General features: G+C 33.1%; 1 protein-coding gene across 3 annotated transcripts; it reads right to left on the reverse strand.

Annotated features, from left to right (window-relative positions):
* Nucleotides 1-680: 680 nt before the first annotated feature.
* On the reverse strand, nucleotides 681-19,702 carry wdb (serine/threonine-protein phosphatase regulatory subunit widerborst). 3 transcript variants are annotated; one of them, XR_012461461.1, is made up of 11 exons: nucleotides 18,042-19,702; nucleotides 17,284-17,480; nucleotides 15,979-16,080; nucleotides 13,335-13,427; nucleotides 12,154-12,284; nucleotides 11,982-12,041; nucleotides 11,194-11,407; nucleotides 8,968-9,087; nucleotides 6,366-6,595; nucleotides 4,706-5,380; nucleotides 681-4,603 (listed from the first exon to the last, which is right to left on the reverse strand). XR_012461461.1 is itself a non-coding variant. In XM_074138400.1 (11 exons), exons 3-11 carry the CDS (start codon nucleotides 17,407-17,409, stop codon nucleotides 5,287-5,289), a joined length of 1,170 nt encoding a protein of 389 aa, XP_073994501.1. In that variant the 5' UTR covers nucleotides 17,410-17,480; nucleotides 18,042-18,155; nucleotides 19,068-19,702; the 3' UTR covers nucleotides 681-5,286. The 3 variants fall into 3 exon arrangements, 2 of the variants coding, with proteins under 2 accessions (XP_073994501.1, XP_073994500.1); XM_074138400.1 differs by having other exon boundaries at nucleotides 681-5,380; nucleotides 18,042-18,155; nucleotides 19,068-19,702; XM_074138399.1 differs by having other exon boundaries at nucleotides 681-5,380.
* Nucleotides 19,703-19,944: the final 242 nt, after the last annotated feature.

Genomic DNA, 19,944 nt, shown 5'->3' on the forward strand with positions numbered 1-19,944 from the left:
AAACTGTGTTTAACACACTTACTGAAATGTAAGAGGGATAAATTATACCAAACCTATATATATATAGGCACGCATGCGTTTTTTCAGTTTTAGGTCATAATAATTATAATATGTCCTAAAACTGAAGAAACGCATGCGTGTGATTAGAACACTAGTGTGACCCGGTTGAGAAATTCTGGCTAAAGATAGGAATAGTGAAACTAGAGGCCAATTTATTTCTTTGCGTTTAGCTCGCAGAGAGAACCGCGTTGACAGAATGTATGTAGCACGTTCAATACACCAATACTGTGTGAAGCACACACTGAAATTAAAGATTGGGATAAATTACATCCCATCCAATTTATAATATAATAAAATCTTACCCTTTTTATGCAAAATAATCCACCAGCAGCAGGTACATATTTTGCAGCAAGGCGAAAATATGGAAATAGGCTGACCTATTTAGTTTTGTAGGCTCAGCCTACTTCATTATTTCTTCTGGAACTTCCTGCAACGAACTCTAAAGTATCGTGTAACCCGGTTGAGAAACTCTACCTAAAAATTACATTGCAAGCACTACAGACGCTTGGGTCTGCCGTGGAACTTGAAAACGATATACAGCCTGCTCATGAAGGTGGAGTTTGGAAAACTAAGAAATAAAGCTATTAAAAACTATTTCACTATAATGCTCATCTTCTTTATTTGTTGAATTTCTTAATTCCAATTTCTTATTTAATTTATTATTATTATTATTTTTTGTATCTTTAAATACAGTTATAAATAGTTTTTACATATAAACATATATTTATATACATAAGAAATATTTATACGTAAGAGTAAGTGACATTTTTAAATTTCTTTGCTTTCATTTTATTAATCAACAAAAATGTAAATTTTATTGCATTCGTTTATATAAATTTCATTCAATAATTTAAATTATATTACTACTTATTGCAATTTCATTTTTGCCAATTGTACAAAATAATTGCCATTGAAATCATAAATTAAAAATTTATTAAAAAAAAAGAACGTGATGGAGGCAAAAACAAATATCTACTATATATTGCATCCACAATGCATAATAAAACCATTCTTTAAAAACTCTAGCGCGTGAATATTCAGTCACACATTCTCTTACTGGAATTATTACAGTTTTAATTTACAACTTTCTTTTTTTTATGAAACTACGCGATAAGTGAAAATTTAGGTTACAGTTACAAGTTTCTCTGGACTAAAATTTATGATTGGGTCGGTCAATTAAAGAGCAAAACCGGTGTTTATATATATATCTGTGCTGAACTCAGTTCACAGAAAAGAGTTGGAGCCAGAAAATCCCTCTTCCAAAACTCCAAGAATCTATCTAATCTATTCTGTAAAATCGCCACTCCCGATCTACCTATTTTCTATTAAACTTGGTATTTTATCAAATGCTTTAAAAGTACTTTCAATAATAATTTGACAGCCACTTTCCTATGACGATCTCAAAGAATTTAAAAATCAGTTGATTGATTTGTGGCCGATTGGTAATAGAAACTACAATATTCACACGGAATACCAAGAGTGAGTTTTCTGCCTCTTCAAGATATGTTCTCACTTAGAGTGACATTTCATATTAAGACATTAAAGTTTGAGTCAACACAGTTTGTTTTTAAAATATGCCGTGAAAACGTACATGACTTTTAGTATATTTTTACAAAATTCTGCAAAACTTGGCATTTTTATTAGGCGTCGGTGCAAATATCATAAACGATAGAAAAAAGTACCTTTCTAACGATAACCATGATATGCCAACTCTCACAAAATTATGTTTAAATCTACTTTTTTTTGAAAATATGTTCTTAATAAAAGTGATAGCACTACATTGCGATAACACTATGTTCAGTTGTTAAAACATTACAAACATCGTTCGAGCCATATCTGTGAAAACCAGAACTAAAAATCTGTAACTGCAGCAGATTTTCTTCAATTTCAAAATTTGTAACCAAGAATTTGATTTTCATTAATACTGCACACATTTAAAACCAAACAATATTTGAACAGCACTTCGGAAGGGAGCTTAATTTCATTCCTGTACCGCCAACCTCACAAACCACTGCTCCTAAAATGAATTTTTCCAGGAAAATTATTTTAAATAAAAGTGATATCTCTTTTTGTGTTCTGAACGTACGAAAATAGAATAAAAAATCGTTGCGACAGTCTTTAAACGAAAATTGTAACTAGAACATCCATTCAGTCACCAACCACAAATTTAGGTTGGCTGATTTTGTCAAAAAATTGTCGGGTTTTCTGATGGCGTCTAAACAAAATAAAAATCTGAACTTTCTGCGATTTTCCGCTTTAGAAAAAAGCGACAAAAAAAGAATCCACAAAAGCGGAAACTCAAGATATTTTCAGAAAAAGTTTGTTTCCCCATCACATTTTTTAAAAATTTCTTTGACAGCCTCAAAACAAAAAAGTATATATATACACTTTTATATATATATATATATATATATATAGTTCTAACCGTGGGTCCTCCAAAAACTTATTAAAAATATTTTTAAATTAAAAAATATTTTGTACGGAAAAGATAGTATAAGCCGCCTTCAATTTGAAAATCCCACCTAAGACGAAGCCATCAAAGAACTTTAAATTTTTCAAAAAGAACACTAGCACATTTTTATTTCTAAATAGCATTGATTCCTTTTTACTTTTTTGAATCAGAAATAGGGGAACTTATCTCCATCGTTTTATTTAATTTTTTATTCTTCTTTTGTAATCCGAATTGTAATATTTTCCCTTTTTACAAAATAAAAAAAAAACTTCCAACTAGCGTATATTTGTGACCTAACTCTTTGTGACTAGATGTACTGTTTGGGTAGAAACTCTAAACAAAATTTATAAAACATGAACTCAAAAAGATTTTGTATAGGGTAGTTACAGATATTGCTTTTTTATTATTATATGAGCTCAAAAACCGGTAAGGATTGGCTATTTCAATCAACTTTCTTACATGATTTGCATGTAATGATCTATGTACCTAAAATCACCTAGACAACACACTTTATTATAGCGAATATTACTCACGAGTGTTTTGTCCATCAACCGTTAACAAAACTGCAGCCTGGGTAATCTCACTTGACAATTCAACATATAACTTTTTTATGATTGGTAAGAGTGGTAACAAGAGCGTATTCACAACTTGTGTATCGGCCCTAAAAAGAAGACTTGAAGATTCTCCAACAATGTTCTCAGTAGAGTCCATTAGTTAGTGAACTCACACAGCTCTGGACTACTGATGGTCTCATGTTTTCTGAGAGAATTTTAGACCACAAGTACTCTAAGACAGCCCTTGAAAGAGAATTTAAGCCGCTTTAACAACGCATATGATAGCATTCATATTTAATAATGAGCACCCACTGCTACAGACTACAGAAGAAGGCATACATTTGTGTGAGAAAACTGAAACCACTTACATACTCAGAAAGGATTTTGTTCTAGCTCAGGCAATTAGCAAATTGGCTTGTTTATTTATTGTTGCCAACATAAATAAACAGTTGTTTAGGGATTTCGTGTAAGAATTAAATAGCTTTACAATATTGCAAAACTTTTGGCGCGATAGGGAATGATCACTGGAAGTCGTTACTTGGTCTTCATACTTGTTCTATTTTTATAAAAAAAAAATTATAAAAGTATGGTAGCAATTACAATAATATCTTTGATATTATCCATTATATAATCCACTATTTGCAAATATATACACTGGCAGTCACAAAAATATTGAAATACTAGTGGGTGATTTCATTGTTTTTTAATTGCTCCTTTCTCAAAAGTTTGAAAAAATGCCCTCCTAATTACAAAATCAAAGGTCATAATTAATTTTAAAAAAAAATTATGTGAAGTTTAGTGCGATGCATTCACACATACACAAGGATCATTCATTGCTATTCTTTGAGTTAACATTCGATTTCATTTTTGTGTTATTTTTCTTAATTTTAATTTATCCAAAATTAAATTTTTATTTAAAAAGATAGAAACCTGGAACTTAAATTTTCCCCAAAGGTTAATTGCCTGAGATTTTTCGGGACCAGGTTCAAAAATCTTAGAATGGTAAGCGATTCTCACTTAAAAACTTGTTATTCCCCAAAGACTCTAAGATAGCAATTTTTGTCAATAATCACCAATAAATGGACAGCGAGGTTGGCGATGTTTTGGAAAACAGGCACTTCCTTGACGACCGTCAACATGGTTCTAAGGTTGTTTTACGGGAGAATTCCAAGATATATGGATGTAACGCCAGTTAATGAAGAAGCGGACCGATTAGCCAAATCTTAAGACAAAATGAAAATGGCTGCGCAAGGCCGCTCTCCTCACGTCAGATATGTTCAGAGATGGAAGATACAATTTTTATGCTTTTCTCTGACCCAGCTTACCCTCCAGATCTGGCAACCTTTGATTAATCACCTCTTTCGCAGCTCAATGGCCCACTTTTTACCAGTAATTCACAAAGACGGAAAAATTGAAAAAAGGTTGTTTGGGAGGCTTTGTCCCCACAAAAGTAGTATGGAAGGGATGGAATTTTTGCAGCACAGATGGGTCGTTTCCTTTTAGAACTGGCCAATATTTCCTGCAGCGAATTAAATAGCTAAAAAATAAAGAAACAATTTTTGAAATGTAAGATAAAAAATTTACACGTTTTTTGTTAGAGATAAAGCAAATGGTAAATAAACCCTAGAAGATAAATTACCTGGAGCCACAAAAAAATTGAAGACTGGCTTCAACACTTTTTTAAAAAAATATTAAAACCGAAAAGGTGACACATTTTGTATAAAAACACCTTGCTTTGCTCAGGGCCACCTCACACGCTAAAGTCGGGGGAGGGGAGTAACATTTCTGTGGAATATAAAACCAAATTTTCCAGAGACTACTCCACAATAAAACTAGGTCACACGACCTATCAAATTGAGGTTTGTTCTTCGAATGTTCCAGCCGATTCAAATCGATCAAACTTCGAAAATTTCTCCGGAGAATCCACCCTAATGGCACATTTTGCGTTTAATTTTTCGCCTATCTCAATTTTTCAAATAATGACTCAAAAATCCAAAACACTAGTTAAAATAAAATAAATTCAAAGCAAAATAACATTTTGTTTAGATTTGTTTTCTTTCCAACCTAATTCTGAAAACCTTGTTTCAGGCACAATAATTATTTTTTTTGTGGAAACAGTTTTCAAAAATTTAACCGAGATTATTTTCTTCATTTAAAATGTACTGTAAACGAAAATCAATTTTTTCTCTCAAAAAATTAAAACATATACTTTTAGATTAATCATTTTTTAAACATTTCACGTTTTCTTCGAGTGACCTCCAATTCAGCAAGTTTTTTCCACAATTCTTCGCGTTCTTTCTCTCGTTTCTTCTCCCTGTAACAGTATTAAACATCCATTTTTTTAATTTTTCTGAGTAACTAACGCTATCAAAAATCCACAACTGTTACCTGGTCAGCTTTATATGTTTGGAATAGTTAAAAGGAGTGTAAAGTAACGGTAGTGGCAGATGAATTAAAGGGTACCAATGATTTCCAAAACGTAAAGAATCAATATAAATTCATTAAAAAAAAACTTTGGTTATTGGCGAAAAAGTCTCATCGCAATTTAAAATTTGAAGTTTTAGTAACCAGATAATTAAAAAACTTTTTCTACATTCATTTCTATTTATAGCATTGTTTGTTTAGTTAACAAAAAAAAATCAAGGCAGCACTTTCAACAAAATTCCGAAATTTTCTTAAATATGTTCTAGAAAATAGGATTTCTTTCGATTTTTCTTAAATCTGATTTTCCAGGAGTACCTTTAAAAGCAGGAGTATTACCCCAAGTCAAAATTAAAGGAAGCAGTAACATGGAATGTCATTTTCAACATACATTCTCAGTCGTACCTCCTATTAGACCACTATTTGTTTTTTCGTCCATTGACTCTTTGTTCGAACTCAAACTCAAACCCAACTCTTTGCTCGAAAATATTGAATTTTATTCAAATTGATGCTGGAGTGCCGGGGTTTGTTCAAATATCCTGCAAACCCACTCATTTTTATTCGAATATGTAGAGGTATTTAAATAACCTGACTACTGTCTTATTTTATTGAAATAACCTTGGAGTCACAGACCTGGACTTTCGATCAATTTCGTCTTTCCCTTTACGATGAGACGGGACACGACTCTTAGCAAAACAAGAAATGGCATGAACAAAGAATCCAACTGGCAAAACATCTGGCTCATTAAGGTCTTTCACAAAACGATACATTACATTAATAAAACATTAACTGAAACGTAACAAAACATTGATTTCTTATTTTAAAAAACACTCATTCCTTTGTTCATACTGCATTATAAGTGAGTTCTTGATACTTACTTCTGTCGGTCAGCCTTGTACGAGGAGGTCAGCTCATCGAACAGTTTGCTGTTCATCTCCATAAAAGTTTTTAAAACGTTATAGACCAAGGCTACGATAGTCTGATTCCAATGTTCCTTGCTGATGCGGTACAGCGCCGGGAACATGATTGGCATTATTACGTGATTGTTCTCCTCCATCAGGGACATTATATATTCATTGTTCCAAAAGTATAAAGCCCTTTCTGCAACCTTTTTTAATAGACACAAAACAAAACAATAAATTATAATGTTGCACTTTGTAAATTTAAACAGAAGAGCTATAATGTTTTGCCCTCCAAAGGCTGGTTATTTTGAGAAGCGACAATGACTACCGGAAGCACCTAACAGCTGCGTTTCATAGCGAATCTCGAAGCTCCTACACTTCCAAACTGACAGTTGAATGTAAACAATACAAACCCATTATGGAAGAGGTTGTTACTCACTCAGTTTGAAAGAAAGAGGGTATCTGTTACCTAGTCCAGTTAAATAGTCTAAGCGGGGAATTATTTTTGAAATTTTGACTGATAGAAACTTTGTGACAAATTTCAAGTTAGAATCTGGTCCTTGGTATGAAGTATTACACAAATTTCAAGGAACTTAACCGTATTGGCAAATTGTACACAGGGAACATTAAACGCTTTCTTGCAGGCTGGGAGCCATGGAAACAAGGCTAGGATGAACAGTATGGGATTGGGTGGTAAGTGGATGTATAAGAATACTACTAAGAAGAGATGTTTGGCTCGATTAGACTGTGTTTTCACGACAGGCAAATACTAAAAGTCATTCGAGTGGTTTAATGTAAAAGCATATTTAGAAAAAGTAGTACATCTCGGTTGATTTCTTTTTCTTTTTTCTTTTCTTTTTGCATTGAAAGTGTTTTTTTCTTTAAATATTGGGCACTACTTCATTTTCACGACTTTGCGATGCGAAGAGAGTGATCAGATAATGTTGGTTTGTGAATGGCCATCGCTTTTTAATGATAATTGACATTTGATTCTGCAAGGTTGTTGGAGGAACAGTAAATGTTGCACGGTCCGATGTTCTCTTTTTTATCTTGACAATCTAGCTATTGGTGTTTTCTGGTTCGTTCTGGACGAGCTGAAAAACTGCCAAATATTTTGAAGTATCCAGGAGTTCAAGGATTTAGAACTGAGCATTATAAAATACTGAGATCAAAGGCTAAGAATGTAGAATGTTCAAGTTAACCGACCACCTGAAACACTCCTTTATTATTAACGAATGGGATATAAACGCTAGTATTTGCGATCATTTAGTTATTAGTGTGAATTGTGGGGACGGAGTGTCTTAGAGTTCAAAGAATTTAAATAAGTTAAACCAGGAATTAAATACTTTACAAATTCAAAACGTGTTACAGTTTTTGATGTATCAAAACTCTCAAATAACCTTACACAGCAAATGTAAAATCTCTTAGCCTTCTTGACGGAAAGTACTGTTTCGCTAGTTTAATTTCTTTATTTACTACTTTAGGTACCCAACTAATGTTGGTGGTTGGGGAAGTATTTTCCCTAAGTGGCGGCCCTTGAGCTTTCTTTGTATCTCTATGTTCCCACTAACTTGGTACCTCAACATTCCCACAACTTTTTTCACTTTCTGCATCTTCTTCCTTGGAACAACTCCTCCATAGCTTTTAGCAGATTTCTCAAACAATGTCTTCCCACCATGTTGATCATCACTTCTCTTTAACTTTTAGCTATTTTCTCATACCAAAGTGCTATTTATCCAAATGATTTCTTCCTTTATCAGAGAAGTTATACAAAAAATTGTTCCAGAGAAGTTTTTTGATACAGCAACTAGAAGAATTCTTTTAAGATATCTGACCAGAGAAGTTACAACTGCGCCCCTACACTAAATGAAGGAACATTGAAAGCATTGATTATACCAAATGTAAAGAAAATCCACCGAAATTGACAATTACAGAATTACTTTTGAAATTTTCTGAAAACGGTATTATCGACGATTTCTAAAGCAGGAATGATAATTATAGAACCATCTATCACTTTTTCTTAAAGCATTATAAAAAATATAATAACTGGGTTTAGAATTCAGGAAAATCTACTGACTTCAAATGATGTTGCGTGGTGCCTAGAACCGCAAGGCCACAATAAAAACGATCTATACCTCTAAACCTAAATCAGCTCTATCATCCTAGTTATATGAATATTTATACATTTGTTTTGTAAATATTGCTTACACATCAACCAATGAGGGGGAAAAAAAATCTATCTAAAAGATATAAAAATATTTACTAAAACTGACAGCTTAAAAAGTCATGAGTCAGGGCTGATTAAACAACGAAAGGTACACCATGATGATTATTAAGGAATCAAGTTATTATAAACTAATCTTAAAAAAAAAACTGCAAGACTTCCCAATGATTTTTTTTTTTTTTTTTGTCAGTATGTTGTTCTTACATAAACTTAACTATTATTAATTTACTGTGACACCTGTTCCCATAACAACTTGGAGAAATCCTTTTTTTCAATGATTTTACATTACTTCATGTTAAAACGGACAATTTAAAAAAGAAGAGTAAGAAAAACTAGAAAATTAATAATTCTTACCTGAAAATGTGGACTAGACACACATTTGGCAATTTGTCTGAATAAAACTTCCTGCACTTTGACAAATTGAGACGGTTCTATAACGTCTAGAATTTCTTCTATTTCGCCCAAAAACATTACCTGCACAGGTTTTTTGATTTTTTAACTGCATTTATAAATGATGAGTGTGAATTATATTACAATACAGAAAAAAATACTGGTTCATGGCGGCATTATTGGACATTGATAAAGTGATATACTAGACGCTGAAATGCTCGATTCAAGCTAAAGAACTAGTACATTTCTGAAGTACCATTAGTAACTTAAAAAAGGAAAGCGATAACAGTACACAAACAGAACCCCAAGTTACAGTTTGTATGTCTTAAGATAACGGCATGCCAACGAATTCAGTTTCCCAAATGTAGCGAGTGAAAATGAAATTTCAAGAGGGCTATGAATTCAGGTCTCAGTTGTAAGAAAAATATCAACCAAGAAATTCTAATTTCCATCTACGTAACTAATTTTTTTCACATTTTGCTTTGCAATCTGCACATCATTTGTGAAAAACATTGAATTATAGACTGCTGCTGTCTTTTATGTCGGACAACTGCAATCCTACAACTGATTTGAAAATAATGGGTGTTGAAATTTTAACAAGTCATACACATCTCGCTCATATCTGGCGTTGTAATAATCAGAACATTATGGAATTCCGTTGAATTTTGGTTACTAAAAACACATTTTGCTCAACTATAGTCCTTTTTGTCTCATGAGAAAAATATGTACTAGTGATTTGTTTACTAAAAATGATACTAAATTTTGCATACCTTATTTCTCATACTGAGTCTTAGCAAATAAAACAGTAAATGCGGAGATCCAAATGTAACCCTAATAACAACCTCAGAGATGCATTATTTCTGGATGATAATTTCAGTTAAATACTTTTCATAGTTGTTATCTCGCTCTAATTTACTATAAAGTTACTAAAAGCCTGCCATAATGTTACTGAAAACCTACCATAAATTATAATTTTACTCACTTACTATAACGCCACTATATCTCGCTTCACGATAATCCAATTATCATAATTATGACATTGTGTTAATATACACGTTTTATTTGTAAACAAAACTAAGATTAAACCCTTTTCTCTCACTAGTTCCACCAATTATATAAACTTAATTAGTCTCTCAAGTAAATTAACATATTTTTTTGACATAATAAATTAAAACACCTTTTTTACTCTTAAGACTCTTATTACATTTAAAATTTATAGTTTAATATTTAACTCGTTCGAGTCATTTCTTTAGAGATCCTTTCCAGAGACCAAAATTTATTTCAGGCCAAGTTTGTACTATACTTCTAGTCTGTCAAATTGGTCTGGTCGTTACCGAATTTTTCAGATTTTTTGCACATCGTTTAAGCCCAAGAGGTGTCACGCGAACTCATTTTGGGTGACACGCAACGACATACAAAAAATTATTATATAATTTTAAATAAAACTAGGGCGATTTCTTGAGTACTTTGAAGAAATAACGGTATTTATTGAGAACAAGGATCTGGCAAACTTTCCTCAATCAATGATTATAAGTGGGTCATTTATCAATTTTTTTTTACTATGGTGCAAATATCAAAAAATTATGAATATTTTTATATGTGACACGGCACCACAGTTAAGTTAGGGTTTTAAAAAATTTGGACACACCGAACTCACAAGATTCGCCATCTGGTTTAAGCCGTCGATCTGCCAAATTTCACTGTTTGTGTCGCAAAATTAGAAAAGTTATTAAGGTAAATAAGTGGCCGGCCCACCCAACTTCACGTCAAATTGGAGTGGCCACTTTTTAAATGTTGAGATTTTTAAAAAAATATCTTTTTATCATTCTGGCATTGAAAGCTATGATTTCTTACTTTGTATTCAAGTGATAGCAGCGAAATTTTGATTGGTTACTACCTACTCTGAGCACTAAGTGTGGGACAAATGTCAATTCATGACTCAGTTTTGAAAATTTTCAAAGCTTTAGTCTTGCTCATTTTATAAACACACAATAAAGTACTATATCTCATTCAAAATCATCGGAATATTATTGCTATGATATTGTGTTTATATTAACCTAATCCTGTATGTGTTAAAAGGGCCTCAAAAATTTTATCCGGTAAAAACTAAATTTAGACAATTTTTTTTTTACTACGAGAAAAAGAAAATTCACATTGTTTTCTTATTGACCTTTTTTAAACGTAGCTTACCTCCTTCTGGGAGCACGTTTTTGGCCAATACTTCAAGAGGCCTCTAACAACAGGCTCAGTAAGCGTTGGATCCTTCTCCAAAAACTGGACCACGCAATAAGCCAACTGCGCATGGTACAAAGATAAACACTTCACCTTGTGCAATGGTATTAGAACTTTTACAAGGAATTGTTTGTGTTCAGCTTTCAACGGAAGCGCAAATCCGTTGATTATACTGCAACAGAGAAACAAGCGGTAAATGCTTAACTTACCAAACTATCTTCTAATGTTCAAGACAATATTTTCACTGCATTTGTTTTTTGTAGTTCTAGTTTTGAAAACTGTAACAAATTCACAGTCTGTGACAGCACATTCAAAGAGTTTACTTCAGTTCAGGCAAGATCTCTCAGGCTGGTAAAGTTAAACATGAAGATTTGGTTTATGACCCCACACTGCTCTGGTCCTACGATATTCCTCACATATTTCAGGAAATAATTAAAATCGCATTCATACTATCTAAACAGTCCTTAGGAGTGTTTATTCTAGCACGAGCAATGACCCTCGTAACTGAGTTAGTTTATTTGTGGAGATTTAATTAAGGAGTTCACACTTGTCACATGTTTTACAAGAGAGGATTGAGTCCACAGGCAAACTGTCTGAATAGGTTAAAAGTGTTAATTCGAGCTCAGACAATAATTCTGAAAATTATTTTTTAGTTCACTTGGTGATACATCAGTCAGTATAATTTTGCCACAATGATAAATAATCACTTGTAACCTGGTTTTTATTTTAAAGGCCAATAAAGTTACCTTCCTAATATTTCCAATAATTCACCGACTCCATTAAAATGTTCAGTTTCGTAGACAAACCTATAAAAAACAAAAATATACATAAGAGAAAATTTTTAGAAATCAAAATAATTGAAAGCAATACAAGTGCTTATTGAATTAATTCATCCTTCATAATTACACAAAAGCTCACCTTAAGAAAATATTATTTATCTGCTTACGAATAAACGCTCTAAGACCGAGAAATTTGCCGTATATCCGGTGCAAAACAGTTTTTAAGAAATCTCGTTCTCTTGGGTCTTCACTATCGAATAATTCTAAAAGCTGCAACAAAAATATACACACACAATAAGTAAAATAAAAATAATAATAAATAAAATAATAAGAAAAAGAAGGAACAAGTTATTTCACGTTGGTAAAAATCTGTTGTGAGTAATCACACGATTTTCTCATACTATAATTTTTGAGGTTCTAAAACTTGCACATTTTGTCAAACTCTAAATTTTATAACATTTAATTATTAAGGGGAGGGGATCCATAAAACTGCACATTACACCAACATGACATAAATATGTAGAAAAGTGACACTTGCCCTATCCGGTCTTAATACTACCCTAAACGCTCTGAGACCTACTTAAGAACAAACTAAAAAAAAAATTTGTTCGAAGAATTGTTTAAAGAAAAGTGATTGATTTAGGTGTAAGTAATGTATTTCCTAAGTTGAACAATCGTTACAAGCATTATCTAAAAAAATCTCAGAAATTTTCACACAGAATTTTAGCAACACATTTATCCCACTTTCATAACACCTAAATAACAGAACCGTACATTTGACTGAATTGATACTAAAAAACATACTATATCAAGATGGTGCAAAACTAGCAAAGGCCACAGGCGCGGTAAACAGGGCATTATGGGACTAGGTGCACAATGGGAATGGAAAAAATGTAGGTGCATGAATACTCTTCAACAAGACGCCAAGAGAACATACTTACGAACAACTATCATAAAATCCACCTAGAATGCACATCCACAATACATATAATATTTAATGAGAAGTGTATTTTCTGGTCGAATTTTCTAAGACATGTAATGTGGGCAATGATACAATTTTAATCTGTACCGACTAGGTAAAATAGTAATCAAAAAATTTCATTCTCGCCAAATTGAAAACTGGAAGTGTGCTATTCGATTCTAAGGCCAAAACGTAACATAAGCAAGGGACCAAACAACTGGCAGAAAGATACCTTTACAGCATTCAATTACTAAAAAGGCTTTATTTCTAAAGTCAATACAAGTTCAAGAATTTAAATGATTTTTTTTTTAACTTTTATGTTATACTCTAAAAGAAAACAGGACGTGAGAATAACTTACTTGTAGCACAAATCGTTGGTCGATCACCTTCTTACCAATAGTTGGCTGGAAGTCGCTAGATTCGAGAAATCTAAGGAAGATTTCATAAACCAACTGCGGACAGACAAATTTATTATATTTTAGTATACACCATGGCAAATAAATATCTTAAAAGTGGTTTAAATTCACAATACTCCAGGTTTTGGCTAATTGATTTGGCTACTCCGCGTTACAGACAAGAATATCCTTGCTGTAGTTCTGTAAATGGTGGCTAGAAGAACACCAATTTGTGTATTTGTATTTGTTTGTACTATAGGACTGTAGCACCATGGGAAGAAGAAGAAGGCAAGCAAAAACAATAACACTTATAATTTTTTTGATGTTGCCAGAAACATTAAATTGGTACCTTCCTTTCAAGAACAACATGTAGACATTTTTTACATTTTGAGAAAATAACTTGTAGTCAAGGTTGGCCTCAACAGTACTGGACGATGCTTTTGCAAAGCATGTTTACGGGAAAAGCTCCCGACGTTTATACACAACTCTCTATAAAACAAAGCTCTTCTTACCCAATCGTTAAAGATTTTATCCTTAAGGTTCAAGAAGTTAGTTCCTGAAGCGTACACACAATAATTTAGAGGTTTTAGTAAAAGTTCTGAACAGAGTTTTATAGAGTTCACTACAGAAAAAGGGCAATCGTTTGATTGATGGTGTGTTTCAACAGGTGTTGAACAAGATTTTGATAAGTTGAGGAACTAATAGAGGAATTCTACTCATGAGTAAATAAACAAATTTGTTTATTTTTGGAGTAAAAACAAGTTGGAGACTAAACTTATGCACTTACACATACTCAAAATGACGATGCGAAAGGTTTGGATAGTCCTAATATTAATTTAGCATTTAAACGGGACAATCCAATCCGAACAGGGGGGGGCACAATCAGTGTGCATTTTCCCAATTTATTGTAACCACTGCAAGAAGAATCATGTTCTCTCTGAATGTTATAAATTAAAAAAGAAAACTTCTTTAGATAATCCCAAGCCATCCGGGGTTTTGTGTAGTGACTGCGAACATTTTATCCGACCCAATGGAAATATACAAACCCTTTTGGTCACAAAAGACTGTGTCTTCTCAAATAGATGGTACTGACAGTATGCAGATAAAAAAAGACACGGGAACCTCACAATCGCTTCTCTTAGCCAATGTCCTCCATCCTTTTCCAGAATAACCAAGCTAAAACTTCTGTGCTCATTCAAGGTGTATCCGGCGAATATTTAACATCCCGCTTCGTACAGTACATTTGTCGTCAAACTTAGTCCAAGGTGAGATGAATGTCGGTATAATTAAGTCTCTGCCTTTTACAGGCGTGCATTTGCTTTCAGGCAACGACTTAGCCGGCGGAACAGTGATACCGAATCCGACATTGTTACACAATCCTGACACAAATACAAGTCTTAATAAGTGAGGGGAATGTGTAATTACCAAGTTTACCACTTGACTGATACATTATTAGAAGACTTACTGCAGTCCAGTTCTCCTCTTGTAACTGAGGATTTTTGCTCAAATGCAACAAGAGATTTCAAAATTAATAGAGGAAGCGTTGTGCGAGGAGAAGGCCTCTCAAACTCCCATATTTTTTTTTTTTTTTTTTTTTATAGTTTTATGAGAAAATACAGATCCCTAAATGTCTCGACAAACAGTGATTGGGCCAGTAAATTCCAAATTGCAGTGCCACAGATTCGACCAGATTTTAAATCTCGCACGTATTTCATTAGCAGGACGTCTAGGAATTAAAAAAAACGTACAATAGAATACTAAATTATTTTTACCAACCGAAATTAAGGTCCAGTGTCTCCGAATACTGCCGTACATGCCATACCTGCCAAATAGTTGGTAAACCCAATAATAATATCCCTAAAGCTCCACTGCATCTTATTCCTGCTATAGGAACCATTCAGAAGTATTCTGATTAACTTTGTGGGGCCCTTTCCCAAAACAAGGAAAGGCAACGAATATCTCCTCAACCCAATTCCCAGAAGCGTTTCCGCTTAAAAAACATAAAGCGCTAGTTACAGCTTTAAGTAAGTTCTTCGCATTTGTAGGACTCCGTAAACGGATTCAGTCCGATCAAGGGACTAACATCATGTCGAGCATTTTCCAACAAGTCTTTTACATTTTAGGAATTGAATAAGCAAAATCTTCCGTTTATCATCCTGAGAGCCAGGGGCTCTCGAAAGATTCCATTAAACTTTAGAAAACATGATGCGAATTTATTGCCTTGACAAGGGAAAGGCTGGGACGACGGGGTACATTTTCTCCTTTTCGCAGTCAAATATTAAGTCGAAGAGTCACTTGGGTTCATTAGACTCATTTCAACTGGTACTCGGCCAAGAGGTCTGCGGTGCTTTGAAGCTTCTCAATGAAAAAAATTTATCCTGTGAATCTTTATCTATTAATCTGATAGCAGGCGACACCTTGTCAAAGAGATAATAGTGCCCTTGCTAAGTTTTATGCAATATTTGTTTCTCTTCTTGATAACAGCTTTTAGAAAGAATGTATTTGATCATAGTGCTGCTGACTGTATTTATAATAATAGCTATGCTATGCAATGAATCCAATACAAATTTAAAAGCTCCAATAATAAGCGAAGTATTCTGAAATTTACCGTTAAATGTGGCCAGGAAGCCTCCAATGTAGGGTCGTCTTCCTCAGGATCAAAATCTGGATTCTCACTTGGGGGTAGCGTTCGAAACAGGTTGGCAGAAATCTGTATCGACAAGATAATAATAACGCATCAAAAGGTCATTTGTGCTATCAAAATGCCTAATCAAAATAAATCTGGTGACCCCACACGACTTTCAGCTCTGGAATCCTCCAAATTTTATACCCCAAAATAATGTAACAATGCAAAACCTACTATAATGAGGTTATACAAAAAAATGGCGTTTTAAAATAAATAATTATGTTGAATTAATTTGGATGAATGCTGCTTTAATGTTTGAAATACAGACCTTTCATATTGCCTTTTTAGTCAACATTCTAACAGCAGTTGGAAACCTAGCTATACCACACTTCTGCTTTAGAAATCAAACAAACGTCATGACATTTAGTTTACTTGTACAAAGAACTACTGAAATATACGATAGATGTAAAAGATGTTTCAATACCTTCAATTTCTTTTACAGGACATTTTTTGCTTTCTGGTTTTTAGCTAGTAAAAGTCCGGAACGTCCGCCGGCAAGTCTAGTGAATTATTTGCTCATTCCAGAAAAAAACATCTTAAACATAGGACTGTTTAAAAAAAAACTTCCTACGTTGCAATAATTGGAAAAGCTGTTCTGATATCGACCCAACAGCCATCTCAGTTATTTCGGCAAGTTATACACTTCTCATCTCCTGCAACCATTCTTTTTTAAAAGCACCGGTCAATGAGTGGATATTTAAGGAGAAGTTGACAAGCATATGGAGGAGATGGGAAGCAGTAAGAGCATCTAGGCGAAGTAGGAATGCAAGGATTTTTTTCCTCCGAAGTTGTACTCTGACCCACACCAATTCTTCGCTGACACAAACATGTGCAGCATCGCTTGCTTTTCTTCTTACAGAACTTACTCAGGCTATCCTCCGCGATGCCTATGTTTTACTTAGAGTTCCCATAATCTGCGATGTTTTCCATTAAGCAGTCTAAAATTATTCTAATGGCGCCTTCTGGCATTAGAGAAATGCTGCAGAAATTTTAGCTGTGTAGCTGATAAGTGAACTTTTTCGCCTTCCTCTGGCCTGCGACTTGCACACACACATTCTTCGTGGCTGCACTAGCACTGTATCTAGCAATGCCACAAAAGAATTCGGACAACTCCCAGACCAAATAAACTGCCGAATGTTACTACTGCAGTTACCTTTTACAATCCGAGCTATAATACTCAGTTAAGAAAAATTGAACTTTAAAGAACAACTTGACTTGTTATACTACCATTTTTAAAATTTCTGGATATACGGGCTCCGTGAGTACGCCCCGACCAGTAGAAACGTATTCAACGAGTTCATTCAGTGTCGCCCGTTTCGTTTCCTTGCCCTTGATGTCTGCCATGGGGTCCATGAAATCGAAGGCCACACAACATTGCCGTAGCTTCCTGATGAACAGTTCCTCTTGTTCCGCCGATGACACATCTGTTAAACCAGTACACAAAAGCTCATTAGCAAACAACAAAATACAAAAGTAAAGACATATAAAAACTTAACTCAGCGGACTACCCTACAAATGGATAATGTGAACTAAGCAACGTTTCGGGGTCTTGGAGTACCTGTGGGTATCCCAGCTAACAACATATACTTTCCCACTCTATATTCAAAAACAGTAAACTTTAGAGGGTCCTAGAAGAGGTAATTGATATGATGTGTTTAAACTACCTGCACTTAGCTGAAACCCACAAAAGCAAACTCTACTTAAAAACATTTAAACGCGCTCCTCTCACAATTATGCATCTTACAGGCACCAGTGAATCCACTAGCAAATGTACATTTGTACAAAAGGTGTTTACAAGTCGCTGGATTTGCTTTTATAGACACCCCCAAGTCCAAATTTAAACGAACTAACAGATTCCAAGTTCCATGAGGTCCGAATCTGTATGTTCCACGTACTGTGGCTATAAGAAACATCTATAGAACAGTTACAAATTAAGGATAAACATAATATTTAAATTACTTAAAAGCTTTATGCAAAAAACTTACCGGAGAAGAGTGGTAATGTCTGCAACTCCACATCAGCTGAGTTCCTATATCTTGATGACCCCTGAGACTTCTTCTTCTTTTTAACAGATCTTTTGGCAAATGGGTCAATACGGTCTACAAAAGTTGTTGAAGTCATTTTTCTTTTCCTTAATACTTAGCTTTAGCCTGTTTATTTTGACTGCTATTTATACTATAGTTATTTAATTTATATCTGAATTATAGAGAACCTTCGTACGTTTGGTTGTGATTGTTTCTTACTTGCATTTAGATGTTTTTTTTGTTTCAATAAGTTATTTATTAAATACATCCCCTTTCTTTTAACAAAGATTGTTAAGGTTGAATTTAATTGACTTTTGAGAGTGTCTTATTATTACTTTAAATTACTGATCTGTGGTATGTTTGAAGGGGTACCAGCTTTTTTTTTAATAAAAAAAAAAATATATATATTTATAAAACTGAGATTAGGATTCCAAAATGATGTTTTGATTTTTTCTACTTTATTGTGAAAGGCATGATTCCGAGATATTGTTTGCTCTATGTGTATTTAATGATCCAATGAAGTATTTTTTCGACTTATTGATTAAAAAAGTAAAGTTATAGATAAGTTTTAATTTGTTTTGATTTTACTTTTGGAAACGGAAATGAAAGGAATTCAACTTATATTACTTTTTGTAATTTATTACCTTGTTGCAGAAGGTAGAATTTTAATTTGGCGGGGAGCAGTAAACATTATTTTATAAATTTCCTTAATTCTGAATTTCCAATAAAATTTTAAAAAACGAGAAATTATATTTTATAAACTGCCTATGTATATAAAAATACCGGCTCTTTCAACAATATATAAGTTATCAATAAAGGTTTGATGACTTATTTTTTTAAAATAAAACTCTACAGTAAAAAAATAATAACAGCAGAAGCAAAATGTAAGAGTTCAACTCAAAATATCCATATAATAAATTAATTACACACAATCTTTCACGGACTTATGTACGTATTTCTTTACAACTCTGATTGATCACTTCTCACCTTCTTTTTGTATAATTTGCAAAATATTTCTGTCCAAAATTATCTTTTAAAACACTATTCTTCAAAAAACTTCACAAGTGCACAATTTTTTTTTATTACTTAAAATAGATTGCACACATTAACCACTTTTTTGTCTTTCTATAATATCCATCGCATAATTTTAGAAGGTAAGACTTTTTTTTTATAAGGAACATGAAAATTTACAAAAACCAATCACACTGGTTATGCAGGAGGTATAAACTTTGGACTGTTCTGTTTTTCTAGTTTTTTGGGAAACACTTTATTAAAGAAAAAAAAAAACTTCAAATAAATAGTTTAAAAAAAAAAAAACTAAACTCATCACACAATCATTTTGTTAGTAATATTTCTGCCTTTACCACCGCATATAAAGAAGGGTTATAACCCTCTTTCAGCTCTCAATATAGTAGACAAAATTAATTATTTGTTTGAAGGTTCATGTATGAAACTATCAGGAAAACATTTAAAAAAAAAAAAAAAACACTAGAGCAATAAAATATTTTAAAGTGCCATTTAAAAGTTTAAGTTTTTATTTTGAATAAAAAAGACCGTCTATAGGTTGATCTCTCGCCAAGCACGAGAATTGCGTCCCCCACTTTCTCAATGTGTATTCTCTCAATAAAAACAGGGTGTACAGTTTGGTTCGCTAAACATAAGATATTCCGTTTTGACAAAACTCCCCGTCAATTTTGCCATCATCAGACCAATATTTTTTATTTCTAGTATTAAAAAAAAAAATATATATATACAGCAATAAATGAGTAAATATCCCTAAGTTAAATTTAGGAAAAAATATTTTAAAAAATAATGAAAGAAATTAACACTGTTTAGAAGCTTAACAGATATCCTTCTCTTCAAT

The sequence above is a fragment of the Rhodnius prolixus genome, unplaced genomic scaffold, assembly GCF_049639745.1.
Source record: "Rhodnius prolixus isolate KJV_2025 unplaced genomic scaffold, Rpr scaffold_11, whole genome shotgun sequence".
Lineage (NCBI taxonomy): Eukaryota > Metazoa > Arthropoda > Insecta > Hemiptera > Reduviidae > Rhodnius > Rhodnius prolixus.

Coding starts and splice junctions, on each gene's coding strand:
- wdb (XM_074138399.1), bottom strand. CDS start 18,177: ATGACTTCAACAACTTTTGTAGACCGTATTGACCCATTTGCCAAAAGA. Junction 16,081..17,283: donor ATCCAGAAATTTTAAAAATG/GTAGTATAACAA, acceptor TTGTCGATACAG/ATTTCTGCCAACCTGTTTCG. Junction 12,285..13,334: donor ACCAACGATTTGTGCTACAA/GTAAGTTATTCT, acceptor TTTTTGTTGCAG/CTTTTAGAATTATTCGATAG.